This window comes from Ambystoma mexicanum, chromosome 10 (assembly GCF_040938575.1).
Source record: "Ambystoma mexicanum isolate Mex_15411 chromosome 10, UKY_AmexF1_1, whole genome shotgun sequence".
NCBI lineage: Eukaryota > Metazoa > Chordata > Amphibia > Caudata > Ambystomatidae > Ambystoma > Ambystoma mexicanum.
This window is the reverse complement of record NC_090932.1, coordinates 309,828,058-309,847,903: the sequence shown is the minus strand read 5'-3', so window position 1 is coordinate 309,847,903 and position 19,846 is coordinate 309,828,058. Positions and strand designations below refer to the sequence as shown.

At 43.2% G+C, this 19,846-nt stretch overlaps 1 protein-coding gene across 5 annotated transcripts in view; it reads left to right on the top strand.

The window, feature by feature from the left end:
* Positions 1-19,846, top strand: part of GIGYF2 (GRB10 interacting GYF protein 2) — a 2,415,541-nt gene that overhangs the window by 1,246,305 nt on the left and 1,149,390 nt on the right. For all 5 annotated transcript variants that reach the window (XM_069617902.1, XM_069617899.1, XM_069617900.1 and 2 more), the window contains one exon: positions 7,727-7,933. In XM_069617902.1, the coding sequence (XP_069474003.1) occupies positions 7,727-7,933 (207 nt within the window). The remainder of the gene's footprint in view (positions 1-7,726; positions 7,934-19,846) is intronic.

Here is a 19,846-nt window from a genome sequence, read left to right as displayed (position 1 = left end):
TGCTGGACATCTGCAGGGCTGCTACGTGGAGGTCGACTCACATCTTCACGAAGTTTTACTGCGTCGACTGGGATTCCAGGGAGGAGCCCAGAGTCGGCGAAGCAGTGCTGCGCAACATGTTCGCTTGAAGGTGAGCCTGGTGAGGAGGTAAGAGATGCTTAATGTTGAGCCTTGCAACCTCCTGTGGTTTTGCATGTGCGTACTGCTATGTATTCTTGTATTAATGAGCATGTGAATCCATGCCAGACCCCATACTGGAGAAGGAACAAGTTACTTACCTGTAACTGTTCTCCAGCATGGGTCTGGCATGGATTCACATGGGAACCCTCCCTCCAACCCCTCTGCGGCTCTTCTCTTGCTCCTACTGCCACTTTACGTGCTACCAAATCTGAAGATGACTGCCAGAGGAGGGGCTTAGGTAGAGGGCAGTCCTTGTCTGGGGGCAGTATGACACAGAGACCAGTGATTGGTTATTAGTAGAAAGACAGTTCAGAAACGAAACTGTAACTAATTTTTTTATTTAGTGAGGATTCCCAGCCTGACGGGGAATATTTATGAGCATGTGAATCCATGCCATGCCCATGCTGGAGAACAACAGTTACAGGTAAGTAAACTGTTCCTTACTCACTCACCTGTACTCCGATTCACTCATGGACCACCGAAGCAGTTCTGAAAGAGCTAGGCCCCCTTATTTCGTGCCTTGATGCCGATAACGGAAGTCTGGAGTTCTTGAATGCCGAGGTCGCTTTCGGCTTCAGGTATTTGGTCCAGATATTCGGTAGTTCTGTGCACCGATGGATCGATTCTGACACTGGACACCTCTACTGGACTGATGAAAGGACCACCACTCCATTGACTACCTCAGAGGGCCCCCAGGACATGATTCAGGCGGTAAACAGTGATGGCCGCTACTTAGAAGTGGCAGAGGTTGACCCTTGTGGTGGAAACAAAGAAAATGGTTGTTCTAAGCCCCTTCTTAGTGGATCCCTGCAACTGCAAGGGGAAATGCTTCTAGTTTTGTAAGCCAATGTTCAACAGAGTCCCAAAGCTCATTCTGGGATGGCGATCGATGTAGCGGGGTATCCTATGAAGAATCTGGTCAGCCTATGGTTCAGGGCACTTCAAAAGGCAGGGTCTTCATGCAGGGTATTAAGGAGAATGTTCATTTTCTGTGCTAATTCCCTTTAGCCTGAGAGACCGCCAGCACTTTTGCTGGATCTGGGCTTTTTTGATTTTATACTCCTGAGTGAGTGGAATGTTTTGCCACTCACTTAATTCTTTTTCTCCGACTGTCATTTTTATTCCCTCCTGTTTTATGGAGTTGTTTAATCTTATATGGGAATACAGTTATCTGCTATTTTCTTGATGACCCCTGCACCCTCTATGATGTGTCACTGAGGAGTCCCTTTGATTTCTCTTTGTTTAAATACATTTTCTTGTGCGAACTACAGTTCCCAAGAATAGTAGAATAACGTTTATCTTGCCTACCTTGTCGTTTTGTGGGTCCAGCACACACCACCTTATGTGGAGTGCTGGGGGGGGGGTTACATTGTATGGCCTGTGCAGTGGTTTCTTTTTACTATCTTTTATGCAGGTCACTGGCAGGCTTATTTCTAAGCTGCAGTACATCACCCATGGGTCACCATGTTCTCAAAATGGCCCCGATCTTCTTTTAATGCCATTTTTCATTTGTCAATTCCTTCTGGTAGATTTGAGACTTTTTTGTGAGTTCTGCCTTTGGCAGGCTTCAGGGCTCCACTGTGTCTGAGAAGGCAGGAAGTGAGGGAGGAGCCCCAAACTTCAATGTCCTTTGTCTTTAGTTGTGTGTTTGGGAGAATTCTCAGAAATGTTAATTCCCTTCTACCTTAGAGACCCCAAGCTCTTTTGCTGGACTTTAAGACTTTTTATCTCTCATGTCATTTAAATTCTGCGTTCTTTTTAACTTTGGAGTCTGACAAAATCCATCATCTTTACATTGTCACAGCACCTTCAGTGCAGTGGCACAGGGAAGTCGTTTAGATTTCCCAAAGATTTAAATACCTTCTCTTGGTGAAACTGCTGTTTTCAAGAGCAGTGAAGTGAAATTGATTACTTACAATTTGTAACTTTCTAGTCCCAGCACACACTATTTTATCAAAGGGTGCTGGAGGGGTTACTTAGTTTCCCCTTTGTCTAGTTTCTCATTTAAAATGTTTGTTACCCTTTCTACAATTAATGGTTGCAGTGGTTTACTTTTTACTACCATTGTGTGTTTTTACTGCGGGCTGCATTCGCATCCACAGTAAGGCACCCATTGGTGGCCATTTCGTCAAAATGGCCCTGTCGTCTTTTTTCGGCGGTTGTTTGTGGAAAGGTCCTTCTTGAGATTTACTCTGCATACCAAACTAGGTTTGGTCTCTTTGTTCGTTTTGTCTTTAGCGGGATTCACGAGTGAAGCCCACCTCTGGCTCCAGCATGTCTGGTAGGGGCAGGAAGTGAGGGAGGTGCCCGAAACTCCCTGTGCTTAATCCTCTTGGTTACAGGAATGCACCCAAAGGTGATTGGCCGTCTGGCTGTCAGACAAGGACAGCCACCCTCTTGTGTGATTGACAGCGAGGCTGGAATGAATGGGAGAAACCTGCATAAAATGCAAGGCTTTTTGGCTTAGAAGGCTGAGTCGACCACTGGACGAAGGAATCTGAAGAAGAACTTGGAAGAGACACCTACTGCAACTCCTGGACCGTTGTTTTGCCCGGTGAAGCCCTGCTGCTTTGCTGAAGCTCCAAATTCACCTCGACTACAGAAGCCCTGCAAGGACGACTTCTCCCTTTTGAATTGGTGGGACCAATCGACTCCAGAGTAAGCATGTTTGGACATCCTCTCGAAGCTGGTTACATTTCCACTGCTGCTGGAACCGAAGTGCCAGGAAGAGGGACACCAGATTGTGTGACTTGCTTTTAAGTCGTACCCGAGCGCTAGGATGATACACCGAACTCCCCTCTTGCAGGACTGACCAAGCCTGAGCCACTTCAACAGAGTGCTGGACCCCAGATGTCGGGAAAGTCTTAAGTGGTATCCGAGAACCGCAGTGTTGCTATTTGCTGTGAGACGCGAGGAGCTGAAACACCGAAGAACCGCTGAATTGAATTTTGACCATTGCTGCCGCTGACCGTCCCATTGCAGAGCAGGAATCCCCACACGTCCTCCCTCTTGTCCCCACGACTGAGACTCAGGAACAACAGGATCTGCAGAACTGCACAGGAACAGAAGCCTGCTTGAACTATTTCTTCTAACCAGAGGTACTGTAAAGTCTAAGAACTAAACTCTTGTTGTGTAGCCGCACTTGCTCTCAGTTGAGACCTGTCTTGGTTACTTTGCAGAGTTGCTAAAGCTCTGCCCCTCACAAGCCTCTCAGCTTGTGACCCTTTAAGTGTTCTATTTTTTACAAACATTTCTAAAAAGATTTTGCTAGACTTTTTACGTACCTGCAGAGAAAGATCTTCAGCTCCTCTTGACATTGTGCAATTAACATTGGCTATGCTGGCTCCCTGAGGGACTCCTCTTTACCTCTGACTTTGTGCTTTGGAAGGTGTTAAAAAGTGCTCACCTGTTTATGAATTGTTAACCTTTGTTTTATTCCTCTATTCTATCCTTTTCACCAAATGCAGTATTGCTCTAAGTATACCAGGGATAAATCAATGTCCACAGTGTCCTAGCTATTTAAGTCACCTGAGGGTGTAGGAAGTGTCTTTGTGCCATCCCCAATGGGTGTCATCTGATTTAGAGAAACTAAGAGTGTGTTTTGAAGTATATTCAAGTGTTGCATGTTTTGCTCCCTTTCTGAAGAAAGCTTATATAACTAACTGTGAAATAAATTAATAATTGTTTTATCAAGAAACCTTGAGTATGTGTTTTTTTTTTTTTGGATAACTGTATTGTGAAACGTTGTCACAACATTGCTGCTCACATTGATCCCTTTTGAGATAAGCCTGGCTGCTCGATCAGACTGCCAACCTGTGTAGTTCAGACTTATGCCAAAGGTTGGGTGTCCCTATTCCCAGGAGTTAAAGGTTATTGTAGTGCACCCAAAGAGTACTGCATACAATCATGCCTAACAGTATTCCTGACTGAAACCAGTTCTATCTGGGCAGTCTACCACAGGTGAGTGACAGATCCTTGGAAGTGAATGGATGTCCAGGATATTTTTTTTTTTTTTTTATTGAATATAGTTGCATTTACAACAACTTTTTCAATTTATACATATTACAAAAATTCATTCTTTCTTAAGTAAAAACACTGACATGAGCAATAAGTCAATTAAACATACATTTGCAATTACAGTTACATCCATCTTTCAAGTGTTAACATTTAATTTAATATACTGTATATCGGTCATTCCATATTTAAGGATTTAAAAAAATTACTGGTAGCAATCCTTATGCCCATACATTCAGTTGCAGCCAAAGCGACCCATCTGTTGCTTGGGTCTATTTGTGCAAAGTACGCAAAATATTTGGAAAAGTGGATATTTCTTAAACTCAAGAGTTTAGGGGCTGTACACTCCAATAATAAATGTTGCAAGGTTTCAACAATTGCTGTATCTTGACAAAACCTGCACCAATTAAGGTCTGGTGTAATTTGTCTCCTTCTTAGTTTGACTTCCCTAGTGGGCCAGATATTAAACCGCAGCCTCAAGATATCAGATCTAATAACAGAGGAGGGAGCCAAGCACAAGTACGAGGCAGTGTCTTTATATGGTTTAGGTCCAAATATAGCAGTATCAAAATCTTTATAAGTTAAACATTTTTCACGGGTCTCAATCCAGTCCATCATATGGACTTTCTTTTTTGCTCTCTGTGGATGGTCTAATAAAAGGCTCAGTGAAATATCGGCCTTCACCATGACAGAGAGAACATTTGTGGACCACTGTTTCGGGAATATTTCTGCTGAGTTTAGTATATATTTGGAGATAGATGACAAAGCAGAATTATCTTGTGTTGAGAGCAAACACTTACGAAACAGTGTGCATAAGCGCCAATTATATTGGGCAGTTAATGAAATTATGCCCAATTCATATCGCATCATCGCCCCCGGAATACATTGTGGTAAATGTAGAATGGCTCGCCAAAATTTGGATTCTAATTGATTAAGAAAACCATTTGGTAGGATTTGCGTTTCCAAGCCATAAAGAATAGTTGGAACAACATTTTGATTCCAAAATAGAAGGGCTGCTTTGAGTGTGAATTTACCATACCTAGATACAATTATTCGAGTTTGACAGATTGCTATAATTAGCTTCTGCTTAATTTTGTTCAACTGTGAATGTAATGTGGGACAGCCGTCAAAAATGACACCCAAATAAACATAATTTGGAACTATCTTTATGGGAATTCTCTCAATTTGCCATTCTAACAAATGCTTGTGTAGACCTTTAGGGATAAACGTGACAATCTGTGTTTTAGCAGTATTTATAGTTAATTCATTTTCTTTAAAATAACTGCATAGTGCTGACAAAAGATTGCGTAGGCCACTAGATGTTTTTGACACAAGCACAAGATCAGGATATAAGGCGAAGATTTTTGGACTCCAAGCAGAGTCATCCACTGGAACAAGGAATCCCAAGCAGATGACGACCAGAAACGGCAGCAGCACCTTCCAGGACCGCAGCAGCACCGGTGAAGCCCTGCAGCTATGCTGACCCCATTTTCAAATCGAGTGGGAAGACCCACCAAGGTCGACTTCCTCCCTTTGACTATTGGGACCAACTAGCCTTAAGATCTTCGTTTTAGGCTAGCCCCAACGTCCTGCAACTTTCCTGGGCCGCAGATAAACAATATCCGGGGTACCTGGACCATTATCGAGTGCATCCTCTTCTGAAGATCAAATCCAGCTTTAACTATGCAGGCATCCGTTTGGACCTCCAGAGGCAAGAATTCTTCACCAAAGTCCCCTCGCCAGAGTTCAGGACCGAGTGATCGAAGAGAATTCAGCCAGCGATATTTGTTTCTACTTGGCGCTGAAAAAAACACGCCAACACAACAAAGAGCCACTGAAGTGAACTGATTCCATTGCTGCTGACACCTTCTCCCGAGTGCTGCCACAGAAGCTTGCCAAAGGTCTCAGCTTTCACCACCACGAGGGTCTGCAACGTTGCACCTAGAAGGAAACAAGCTACAGTTTCTTCATCATCTTTAATGTACTGTGGGGCTTGAGTGTAATTAGTTGGTGCCATTTTCGGTGCTTCCTAGTTTGGAAAGAGTTGTTTTCTTCAAGTAAGAGTTGACCTCAACTCCTCTCTGCTGGCCTTGCAGCCTGTGTACTGTCAGGTAGGCTCCCCTTGAGCTCCTGTATTTTCTTCATGAACTATTGACTGCTTGAATAACTTTTCCTTTGCAGATCTTCATCCGAACTGGAACTGAAGCGGCTGCAGAACAGCATATAACTGAAGTATTTGATACATAGCCTCCACCATAGCTGCAAGTAGTGACTTCTCTGATTTAGTTTTGGTCTGCCTATGTTCGGCAGTGACTCTCCCTGACTACTTCTGTTCGAACTCCTGGGAATAAACAGGCGGGGGTGATGATGGGTCTTCCTTATTTTGATGTTTATTATAGCATATGACCCCTGCTTCATTATGGCCACCATGGGTAAGTGACCAGGGATCTTGCCTATACCACCCAGGGACTGTCATCCATTATCTGATACTCTTCTCCCGAGTTAAAACCTTGCTGGTCGGCAAACCTTGGAAGGGATTTAACCACACCTTGAAAAGGATCCACATTTATTGGAAAACTGGAAAAACAGACCCTTAACTTTTTTCAGTCAGTCTGCTCCAGTATGCCATCATTCAGTGTAATCACAAATGGAATCATTTGATTTTTCCTTGAGAGCGAGAGAAATGTTTTGCTCTGTTAATGTAACTTTTTTGTTTGGATGAATTACTCCATGAAAAGAGTGTTTGTCCTTCTCTATCCTAATAACAAATCAGTTCCCTCAAAGAGCCCTGATATGGGTTGTTTTTGTTTGATTTTGGGCAAGTTTCCTGTGCGCCACCCCAAATTCAGACAATGTATGCTAAGGTTAAGAATCTGACTAAAGTACCTTTACCGAAAAACTATTTTTGTAAGTAATTCAAATTTCAAAAGAATGAGGTTGTCTAACACAATAGGCCTTGCTACCTGGATTTAAGCTACTTACCTTAAACAACTTATTTGCTTTTCTGTTGCTACACCGGAACGATTTCTTGCCATAGAATCTTACGATACCTCGACAAGAGGTGCACACTAACTTGTGTTGAGTAAACTGAACGTGTCTGTTTCCATGCCCCAAATGTGGTTTGGTTCTGGTTCTGTTCTGTTCATAGGCGGTTATAGTGTACCCACTCCCCATCACAGTAGCTTCAGAGCCTTGTCCAGGTGCTGAAAATTAATGAACAAGTTCATTTACCAAGCCTGTTTGTCATAAGTGCATTTTTGAAGATTATTTTCAAAAAGCTTAAATCTTCTCGAATTAAAGAATAACAATTTTACTTGTATATTAAGATAGTTGAATACATACCTTTTTTGATACATAAAATGATTACAGTCAAGAGTTTGGAATGTTATGACATTGGCTGGGAGAGAAAGTGTGTTGCAAAGTTTGTCTTAAGCAAGAAACTACATGTCTTCCTGAGATGCCCGCATTTTGAAACTGGCATGTATAACTTTTTATTTTACACACTTGGTTAACCACAAATATGGTTTTACAGAACCAGCAACTCATGTTGAAGTTAGAGCTTCCTCGCCAACCCGCTGGCTGGGTACTACTGTGGAACCTCCCTTGCAGGAGCCGGCCTCTTGCAACTTGTCGAACATAAAGGAGGAAAGAATACCAGAACAAATGAAGAAACAAGAGGAACAGAAGAAAAGCTCTCCACAAATCAAGCCATCAACAAAAGCACATAAGAATGTAAAAGGTACAAAAGGCAAAGGGTCTGGAGCTTAAAGTTATAGGGAAATCTAGTTAGTGTGACAATGAGGGTGAGTGAATGTGAAATGTGTTGTCTCATGGACCTTGTGGGGCTGCAGAAACACAGTGAGGCCGGAGAGGAGGAGGGTGTTTTTGTGGTCAGCGAGCTCCTGAAATGTCAGTAACATGGCAAGCAAGTAGGTCTTGTGTTTTTTTTTTTTTTTAAACTGGTATAAAAATGAAATTTTGCTCTGGAACTTTGATCTCTGTTCAGTTCTTTGGGTTTTAGTGATATTTTGGCAAGAGGAATTCTCTAAGGCCTGTCCTTGAGCCTCAATATCTCCAGCCTAATTAAAGCAAGCTCATGGTAAACTACCAAAGTGCCCGTAGCCCTTCTATGGCCTCTGTCTCACAGCCATAGCTCATTTCTCTGAATTGTAGTGAACTAACAGAAATGCAGCAGAACATGCAGTAGTTTCAAAGAAGGATTCTCCAACCGAGCTTGGAGCTCTAGAATACAGTTCACCTACTGTTAAACTGTTTGATTATTATTGTGGATTTACATCACTGTGTATGTTTTTAACTTATTTTTCTCTGTTGTTGCCAGGATCACCATTGTATGACGGAAAAACACAAAAGGCTCCTTCAGGCATGAGCAACTCTGTATCACCTGCTATCTGCGTAATGTAATTAGTTATATGCAGAGGGGCAGCACGGGTCTGGACCCATTTGTAGGGAAGTCCAAACGCCACAAACAATAGTGTTGAGTAATTGGGAGCCCTCACCAGCGTTTGCTCCCAATGTGAGGTAGAACAGGCTATCCAAATAAATCTGTGTTGACAATTGGAAAATTATTTATTGCTGTGTTCCATATTAAAATAATTGAATCTCAGCCAACACCTGTTTCGACCTGTACAGGTCTTTTTCAATGCTCATGTAGAGCTTAAGGACTCAATCCAATAGGTCATTCTGAATGCTGATAACACTTCCAATATCCAGACCAGTTGCCAACGTCTATTGCACCAGAAATCCAGATGCCACAAGTAGGAAAGAGACAAAATATGCGCCAGTGTTATATGAAATCAAGAAATTCCACCCAAAATCCAGCACTGTGTGAAAAAGAATCCGACCTTACTTACAGTTCCAACATAAGGTTAAGCAAAGCTTCAATTCAGCGTCTAAACTACAAGTCAGTTACCTGCATGAAGATTGTTAGGACAGTTTTTCTGAAGTCCACCAGCCGCTTTATAAAACTATCAGACGTTCCCGGCATAACATACGCCATTCTGGAATATCTTAAAGGTCCATAATTCATAGGGTCACTTTTGTCCCCCTTCTTTTATTTATTTGCATTTGTAGAGCGCACTTGCAGCCTGTGGACATTGAGGCGCTGTTACAGGATTATGTAGGAACTTTGATTAAGGTTACAGGCGACCAGTAGTATCTTGGTTACAGAAAGCATAAACAGTGTGCGCAACAGCGAAGAGCAGGGTTACAGGCAGAAGCATATAAACAGTGGTTCTTAAATATCAGAATTACTGAATGGCCCCCACTGATCACTTCTAGGAAGAGGGTTTAGGTCCCTGTGACTTATTAATGGTTATTGAAAAGGCTAAACGTATAGGTAGCTATCTTCTTTTGAACTTGAAAGGCATATTTGTATCAGCTGGAATGAGAGGTATGCGTGGCATAAGAACAGTATCTAAGTTCCATTGATTACGCGGGCCTCTATGATGTCTTTGTATATCGTAATTGTCAACCATGTTCCGTTGCAGAGTCCTTGTGATGGCATATGATTGTGTAGTAGCGCAATTACAGCACCTACTTTGTTTAACTTGTGAGGAGGCATTCGGCCTACAGCGTTTCGCTCTTTAGAGCATGAAAAATTTAGCCGGCCATTAACTGTTCATTGACACTGGTACCGCCATGCCCTGTGTCAAGAGAAGTGGGGGTGAAAAGAAGTAACTTGAAATCATTCCAAATGTTTGCGATAGTGGAAGATGAAGGTGACCGCCTAGAACCAGTCTCATTCTGTTTATCAAAATGATATCTGGTGTTGAATTGGAAGGGCACACAGAGGTGCACTTTGCCATTTGGACAGCAGAGGGCAACCTAACACTGATAAATCTGAGTATTGAAACTCCCTCTTATTATAAGGCTGTACCACCTGAAATGTTGGTAACATGGACAGAACAGCCAAGCTTATCTTGGGAGGGAGATGGGGCTGTAGATGGGTACAAAGGAATTGTAGCATACATATGGTCCAAAGAAACACTGACAAACGTATGTATTGTAAAAAATAAAAGTTTATTTTATATACACATGGGCAAAGATGCATATTTAGGAAATTAAATACTATTATTCATGAACACAATTATAAAAACCAACAAATACTTATGGTATGCAAATCAAGGTATAAACCTTCTACAGAATAGCAGTATCCCGTTCAAAGTGCGCCAACCTTAATGTAGCACATTTAGAATGGCAGGATGCTATTCATGGGGAGTAAAACCATATTAGTTAGACTTTTTGAATACTGTATGTAATTCAAGGGCGGTAGACCCTAATGGTAATAACTAGAGGGTTATTCAGTAACAAGAATGCCCTAGTTATACTTGTATTTATTTGTTTATATAGCGCTTTCATCCAAAACGCTTTACATTATAACAGAATACATAGAACATTATAACAGTAGAAGCAATGTTTTATTTACCATCATGAATCGAACCAATAAAAACTGTACGTGGAGCAATTAATCTGTGGGGGGAATAGAGAAGGGGTGAGGATGGGAAGGAGGAGGGAAGGGGAAGGGGTAGGAGGGCGAAAATGAGGGAGGATAAGGGGGAGGGCAGTGAGGATCATAGGGAAGATTCAAGGGAAGGGGAGAGAAAGAGGTGGGGTAGGATTCATGGTGGGGAATGGAGAAGGAGAGATTTCAGGGAAGTGCGGAAGGAGGAAAAGGTAGGTATAGAGCGATTGAAAGAGGTAAGGAGTTCCAGTGGAGGGGGGCTAGGAGCTGAAAGGAGCGGTAGCGGGAGGAGGCACATGGGGAGGAGGGACGGTGAGAAGGAAGTGATCAGCTGAACGAAGGGAGCCGGAAGGAGTATAGAAAGAGAGGAGAGATGAGGGGGAGCCAGATTGTGGAGGGACTTAAAGACTAGGCAGAGGAAATGAAATTTAAGTTGGGAGTGAAAGGGAAGCCAGCCAAGGAAGGAGAGTGAAGAAGAAAGGGAGTCATGCGGGGCAAGGAGACAGAGGGTACGGACGGCTGAGTGGTAGATTTGAGGGGAGCAAGATGAGAAGTATGTAGCCCAAAGAGTAGAGAGGAGCAATAGAAGATGAGGGAGGAGATTAAAAGTTTAGTGACATGGAAGGTGAGAGAAGAGCAGACTTTGCGAATATTGAAGAGGTGGTAGCGTCAGGCGCGAGAGGTAAGAGAAATATGGTGGGAGAAGGAGAAGGAGGAGTCAAAGTGTATGCCTAGATTGCAAGCATGGGTGGAGATGGGAAGATTAGAGGGGGGAAAGTGAATGAAAGGTGGAGGAGAGGGAGGGGGTTATACCAACACTCTTACAAGTATACACCTTGCAACATATGTATTTAATCCTTCTTTCTGAATGGATACAGTTGCACACAGATTACCTTTTTAGAGCACAGTTTAAAGGCAAGTAAGATAACTTATATACCTTTCAGAGGGGCAGTATGCCGTTTGTGGATAAGTAAGAACTCTGTGAGACTGTTTTAGAATGGGACTAAGCAATTCACGGTAAGCACAACCCAATTTTACACTTTTACAATGGCAGCAGCTTTTTAAGGTGAGTAAACCCCTATTGTCATAAACTGTAATATTATTTCTATTGCAGGAATAGTCGGTTATACCAAGGATACTTTTCAGAAGAGTGTAACACTCTTGGGGGTAAGAACTCTAGCAGAAATTTAAGAAATGCAATCAGCAGTTCAAGATAGGTAAGAACCTAATGTAAGTCTATTTTAGATGGGCACTAAGCAGTTCAGGTTAAGCAAAACCCAATGGTACACGTTCAGGATGGCAACAGCTATTCAAGGTGAGTAAACCCTATTGGTAAGCTTGTACACTTATTCAGTTTCAGGAATAATAAAACAATACCAACTCATTTACTTTCTATAAGAGTAGAACACAATTCAAAATTAAGTAATTACTTTGTATACTTTTCAGAATGACAGCAATTCAAAGATATGAAAGAACTTATTCTATTTCAAAGGTACAATTACAACTGTAACATCTGTAGCAAGTAAGCACTTTTTATATTTTCAAGATAGATGCTTATTCTTTTAAAGTTCTTCACTTTTCTAGGGCATGAGTGAGCTCTGAGGCAGAGGGGCCCTAGTGGTCTAGGAGCCAACAGTAGGTAGGTCTGGATGAGGCTCTGATGCAGGAAAGGCAGAGTTGCAGAGGATATCTCCTTCAACAAGTAAGTACAGACTTCAGCGTTGATAGAAAGTGTTCAGGGACTTCAGGCGGACGCCTTCACGATGCAGCAGCACAGGACCTGGTCCCTGTATTCTTAGTTTGGTGACAAAAGAACAGACACTGGATCGGAACTTGCAGAAGCAATCGACCAAAAAGTCTCCCAACAAAGGATTCTCTGGTACTTCTCGCGGCTCTCTGGATTTGGCACCCTTTTCAAGGAACCAGATGAAGAAAGTTCATCACCAGTCGGATTCTTTTCACACACTCTGTCCAGCACTCTGGTGAGGGGACTTCAGGGACTTGAATCATGTCTCTAGATGTCCAGTAGGAGTTCACCAAAGTTTCTCTGAGAATCAGATTTCGGAAGACCATGCACCGCACTTCGGCTCAAGGTGCCTGGGTGTTGGCGGTTTGCAGCCCACCAAGGTTGCAGCTTGTCGAAGGATGGCTCTAAATGCAGGTCTTCTAAAGACTAGTGAGTCTCACCAGGCTAAAGGTCCGAGTCATCCTTTTCGGGACTCCTAGGTCAGATGGAAGAAAGTGTCGGAACAGGCTCTGGATTCTCAGCAGGCAGCTGAGGTCGCTGGAATCGGTTACAGCCGGAATCTCTTCTTGATTCCTCGGATCCGGCTCCACTGGTCGACTTGTCTTCAGCTTCCAGAATCAGACTTTTAAACAGGAACCCACACAGAACCTCTGCAAACTCCCTGCAGTTTACAGAAAGGGGCGTGTGGCTGTCCAGTCAGGACAACCAACCCACCAGTGGGAACTGGTTTTGCTCAGGCAGACTAGAAGTCAAAGGGCTCCAGAGTTTCGGTCGCCTCCCTCACTTCCTGCCTTCACAGACCCTCCAGAGCCTCGGCTGGTAACACAAAGGGTTCTCGCCAAAGACTTCACCAGGAGCTCCCTCACCTTGGAAGGCAGAGGAAGACCCAAAAAAGGACAACAGCAGCCACCATTCTAGCAGAATGATGACCCTTCTGTGCATTGCCGTGGCTGATTTGACAACCTTTGTGCATATGTTTGGTAAGAGTGTATGTAGTAACCCTGTGGGAGACTACACCAGCCTTGTCCTCTTGGCAATAGGTAATCAAACCTTTGGTATAAGTCTTTACTACACAAGTTGGTAGAGTTACTGAGCAACCAGGCTTATCTCAAACAAGGTCATTGTGAGCTCTAGGGTTGTAACATAGTTTCACAGTGACAAGTATTCAATTAACATTTATACTCAAGGTTTCTTCATTAAAAAAATATTTCTTAATTTAACATTCAGTTTTAAAATAAGCCTTCTTTAGAAGGGAGCAATTATCAACAGTAAAAATACACTTCAGAATGCACTCCTTCAGTTCATTGAAGTAAGTAGATACCCTTTTGGGATGGCACACAGCTATTCCTACACCCTGAGGTGACTTCAATAGTTAGGACACTGTGGGCATTAATGTATCACTTTTCACACTTAAATGGTTATACTGAAGTTGTAGCAAAAAGGAAAAGATTAGGGAAGGAAACAATGTTAACAAGTTTCTCAAACAGGTAAGCACTTTTGAGCCACCCAATGCAATGTAGATTAACCCTTTGCCAGCTATACAAGTAAGGTATGTATGACTTTTTGGAGGAATAGTTAAAACATGCAGTCAGAGGTTAGAGTCTTGAGGGAGTCAGGACAGCCAATGTCACTTGAGGAAAGTCTAGGAGGGGCTGAGGCACTTCTGGAAGTTAAGTAAAAAGTCTTGCACAAAGTTATAGAGCGTTTTCTTGAAAAAAGAAATCACTGTTGGGCCACAAGCTGGGAGGCTTGTGAAGGGCAAAGCTGCAAGCAACTCTGCAAAGGGCAGTCAATGCAAGTCTCAACTGAGAACAGGCAAGCTACACACACAAGAGGTAAGTAACCCTTAGTTCACTCTACCTTAGGTCTGAAGAAATTGTTCCAGCTGGCTTCTGTTCCTGTTGTAGTCTGGCAGATCCTGTTGTTCCTGGGCCTCAGTCATCATGGGGACAAGAGGGAGGACGTCTGAGGACTCCTACACTACGATTCGAAGGTCGGCGGCAGCAATGGACAAAAGTTGCCATGCACCCGGAAATGCTTGACGTTCCTATCGCTCATCGCACTCGCGAGGAAGCCCCCGCTGCACTAATTTACCCCAAATCTACTTTTCAACGGCTCCCCCCCTAGCCCTGCCGACCCACTCCCAGCAGCCCTACTGGTTGACCTTCTTAATCCTCATCGGATTCGCGTCCTCAAGAGGAAGCCCCTGCTGCACTGAAATGTGGCACTAATTTACCGGAATCTACTTTTCAAGTAACTATTGAACTTCTGAAACTCTTGTGCTTTGGCACTTTGGACTTTGGACTCTGGTGCTTTGGTGCTCTGGACTTGTGTTGTCCCTTCATTTGTAGCTCACTGCCTTTTTTTCTCTTAATTTAAAGCGTATCATCCCTGGCCCCGCCCACCCACTCCCAGCAGCCCTACATTTGCTGCTGGCGTGCGCACCCAGAAGTGTACCACAAGTGTGCTGTTTTGCTGTGAGGCGGGAGCGGAGCCAGGCATTTTGTGCTGAAAAAACAGAACCTATATGTACCAGGTCACTGCTATCACATTTATCCACATACTGTATCCACTAGACCTCCATTATGGTTCTTGTAGTGTTGTCTGAATGCTATCACGGGAAACGATACGTTGTTTGACTAATACATGATATCCCAATGGGAATTTAGGTCTGACGGTCCTTAGTTATAGAACTTTCTACAAATAGTTTTTTGTGGTAGGCACTCCTTTGGTTAAATAATAAGATTAATGTATCAAAGTCATTACGCTTCTTTTACACATTTGAATGCTCGCTCCCTGGTATAGCGGTCTAAGTGTTCTTACATCGCTAACTGAGGTTAAAAGCGCGCGGAACAGTAGCATTTAGGTCTCAGGCTATAATCACTACTGCAACCATGGTAGGAGGCCCCCGTAGTGGGAGGTGTCTGGCAGAGGCCTCAACTTCTAACGGGAAAGTAGTGGAAGAACCAATAAATAATGAACCTGACACGAAGTCGCCCTCTGGTATATTTCTCTCGGCTGAAATAAACAAAAATCAAATCGGAATTGCAATTCCTGATAATGACAAAGTACATGGAACTGATATACCCAGGACTAACGACCATTCCAACACTGTGGGACAGGTCCATCATGTAGCACCTGAAATAACAAACTTGGACACTGCACTATATTCATTGCAGGAAATGCACAATCTTGAAAAGCCTGTACTTCAAGATTCCTTAAAGTGAGTTCTTCCCTCTGCGCAGATCCCGCGCGCTTAATGCAATCAATCTAAACTATGGCTCAATGACCGACATCTCGATGTTGGCCCCAGTGGTGTTGGCAGAGCTTGACAAGCGGGTTAGGCTTTCTCTTGATCCCATTACCCCCCGATACAATGCTCTAGAGTCACGGACGATATTAGCCTACTTTCAGCAAAAAACCCAGTTGTCAATCGCCCTAGATCCACTACTGCATCATTGATACTTAAAAAGAGGAGGCAGAGGAGAAATGCCATTAGTCCTTGTTCCTATGATCGTATCACTCAAGCTCTGAAATCTCTCCACTGGCTCCCAGTGGATGCAAGGACTACATTCAAAATCCTCTGCATTGTCCACAAGGCTTTCTGAGGCCTGGGTCCAAAATACCTTCAGCTATCCCTCCGCAAATACCTCCCCTCTCGAGCTCTTCGCTCCTCTACCTCGAACTCCATCAGGATTAGTCGTTTTTCAAAGAAATGAGCTCGGGTAGATCTGTCTTCGGCTGGGTCCTCCCTCGAACAGCCTCCCTGCCCCTCTAAAACCTGAGGAGAACCATCTCTGGTTCCGGAAGCACTGCAAGACCTTCCTCTTTTCTTCTGCCTTCGCTCCCCCTCTTCCCTGCTGATCTGTTCTCTCTTGGCACCGTGCAGCTGGCCACCCTCTGTCCTCTGGGCCCAGGTACCTGCTCACCCTGCCACCCTCCTGCACTGCCTCCGGCCCCCCCTTGCACTGGGGTCTCTATCTGTACCCATACAGCCCCACCTTTTTCTTCCTGCACTTATCAGACCTACCCTGTCTGCTGCCTTAAACCTAGCACTTGCAAATTACTGGCTGCACTACCACTGTTTGTTGCCTTTATTTATTCATTATTATTTATCTGTTTCTCCTCTGCTTCGCACTTTCCACTTCTCCCCCTTCCATGCACGTTCCCCTCCCCCTCTCCCATGCACTTGCACGTTCTCAATGTCACTGGGGCTAGTAAGATCGATGTTTTGTCCTCACCTACACCCCCCCTTGCCTTGTCACGCTTAAACGCTTGTGTACATGCGTGATAGAAATAAAATATCAATATCAATTCCACATAAAAGGCTAATTTAAGAGGGTCTTTGCTACATTCTGATGATGTTCCCATGCTAGGTGACAATGATCAGAGCAATTCTTCTCCAAATGGCAATAAGGCCCAAGCTTCCCCGTCTAATCTCAATCTTTCCTCCACTCATGAGGCCCATGAACTTTACAACTTTCCTTTAATTGCTAGAATTTTTTACCTACTCGAAAAAGGCCATGAAGTCACTCACCTCGAGATGAGGGAAATAAAACTTTCCATCGCTGAAATTCTTTCTAAGGTCAACCGTTTTGAAGGTTTTGTTATGGCTAGAGAGACTTGTAGCTCAACTGGAACGGAATCTCACCCTCTAAGCACTAAAATCCGTTCAGTATATTCACAAACGGAATAAATAAAATCCATTCATAAAGCATCCCAGATACTATTTGTTGGATCGGAACAAGCGGTTAGTGTTTTAGATCTTGAGCAGTGTAGAGGAATCGCTTCAGAAACTGAACCTAACACCACCTTGGTTAATGCATCGGGGAAACTCTTTCACACTATGGCATTTATCTCTGGTAATGTCAACGAAATATAATCTAAAATGCAATTCTTAAAGGAATCCTCCGAGCAAGTACAAGCTGTGTCAGGCATGGAGGTGGCCGATGAACAAAAAAAGGCTAACAGCTTAGAGGCCGAAAGCCTGCTACCCCAGGGGGGAGTAGATTTAGCTAATAGTCCTTCTGTCCTAACTGATATAATCGATCAGGAACATTTTGGTGCTCTTGCAGATGTTTCTCTCAATGGTTCTACTCCCTTTGTTTCTCGCTGCAATAGAAGATTACAAATCAGGGCTGCGAAATCTAGGGAGAACAGAAAAGTTATCTGAGGTCAATCAAAAAAACCTAAGAATATGCCTCTGACTAAAATGAATAGGCATAATTCTAACATGAAAAAACTCTGCATGATAACTAGTGAGGAAGAGATTTTAGACCTTAACCAGTTGAGTGAATAGAGCAAATCCCATCTGCAACTCAAGGATAATCCGAATCAGTTGAAGGACTGTGCTGCTAAACCACTGATAACTGCCAAAAGCAAGGTGGGCATCTGCCCAGCAAAGGCAGAGTGCCAGGAGCTGCAATCAAGAATTGCTTGTGCAGAAACCTCAGAGGGGTGTCTTAGAGGGACTAGGCAACCATTGGAGTTGGATATGAAAAAGCAGCAAATGCTGGACAACTATTTCCCTCCCGGTTGTAGTCATATACAATGAGGTCCCCTAACCCCGGAATATGTTTTCCTTCCACCAATACCTGTGAAAACATACACCTCAGCACTTCCTTAGTTGATTCCAACTCGAAATCACTCCCATATGCAGATGTAAGTAAAGTCAATTTCACTTCACTGCTCTTGGAAACAGTAGTTTAAACCTTTGGGAAATCTAAGACTTCCCCGTGCCACTGCACTGAAGGTGCTGTGAGACGCAATGTAAAGATGCCTAATTTAATGAACTATTGTCCTTGATTTGGTCCAAAGTCCACATTCTATTTTTCTGATGTGGGAAGTGATGTGCTCTATTGGCAAATCATTCAGAGTACGCTATTTTCGCCTTATACCTTACGTAACATGTACTTGATGTCTAAGTTGCCGAATTCTACTGTGAAATTACCTTTTGCTAGGGGGGCCTTACAAACATTTATGATGGCTAGAGGGGAAAACATCTGGGTACATTGCGATGCTTCCTTGTGGCATAATGAGGGATTACAAATAACAAATAAGACTGTTGGCAAAGCTGGATCAGTAAGGGCATTTTTAGAATACGTGATCTATGGGTGGGTGATCATATGATATCCTTTGAACGCCTTAGAGATTCCTTCGGGCTTGGGGGTAGGGAACGTGCACAATAGAGAGACCTGGCCTTCCTTTTAACAAAATGGCAGAGAATGTTAGGGGAACCAATGCGGGAGAGGCCTATGGTTTGTGATGTTATGCGTTCTCTTCCATGTGCAGTGTCGACATACATGAAACCTATGCCGTTGGATAATTCGCATGTTGAGTCATGGGAAAAATTGCGTCGGGTTTGGGTAGAGGAACTTGGAATGGATATTAGACAGAGAATTTTATGTAGAGTGTATTGGACCCCTGCCCAAATGGACAAGCTAGGATTGTTGGATAATGATCTCTGTTGGGGTTGTGGTCTTAATGGGGGCACCCTGCTTCATATGCTATGGTCATGCTCAAGGGCATCTATCTTTTGGAGGAATGTTTTAAACAGTCTAGATATTGTGATAGGGGACTCCCTACCACAAACACCTTCCTCGACAATATTATCATCGAGCAGGGAGAGAGGGGACATGGGCAGTGTGAGAACAGGATGCATTAAAAGGGTTTTAGTGGTAGCGCCTAGACAAATATTAAAAGTTTGGAAGTCCAGGAAAAAGCCGGTTGTGGATGAATGGCTGAGTGCCTGTACTTTGTCTGATTACGAGAAAATTATGTTAACGAAGCAGAAGAGGGCGAAGCATTACCTTAGAACTTGGGGTTCTTTCAATGAATTATGCAGTTGATGTTCACAGTTTACATGCATCATTTATTGGTTGGATGGATGGGGGTTATTTTCGTACTTGATGTTGTGTTTGTTGGTGTTGTATTGTCTCTTGTTTTGGGATGTTTGACTTTCAACTGTAGATAGGGATTTGTGGTAGTGTGTTCAGGTTTTAAAGTTTTGGATTCAAGTTTGGTTAGGTTTAGTTAATTGTTATAAGTATTATACAATTTGAAGAGTACTATAAGGGAGTGAGAACTGGCTACCCCTCTCTCAGTGGTGTCACCTAACGCATGGTCAACTACAGTATATTAGTGAGCAGAGTACATCACTTATCAATTCATGCAATTATTGCACAAAACCCAAGCGAACAGAGTGATAGAGAAAGAAGGAACCATCTTATATCACAATTACAATACATTCGCAAAATATCTTTTAAATTTATTCAGAATCGCAAAAGATCACCAATGATTAAAACAGGTGGACAAATACACAATTTCCAATCTCTATTACACAGTCTTAACACTTATATAAAACACTTATATAAAAAACAGACAAGAACAAACACAGTCCATTTCATGTGGGGTTCAACAAATTA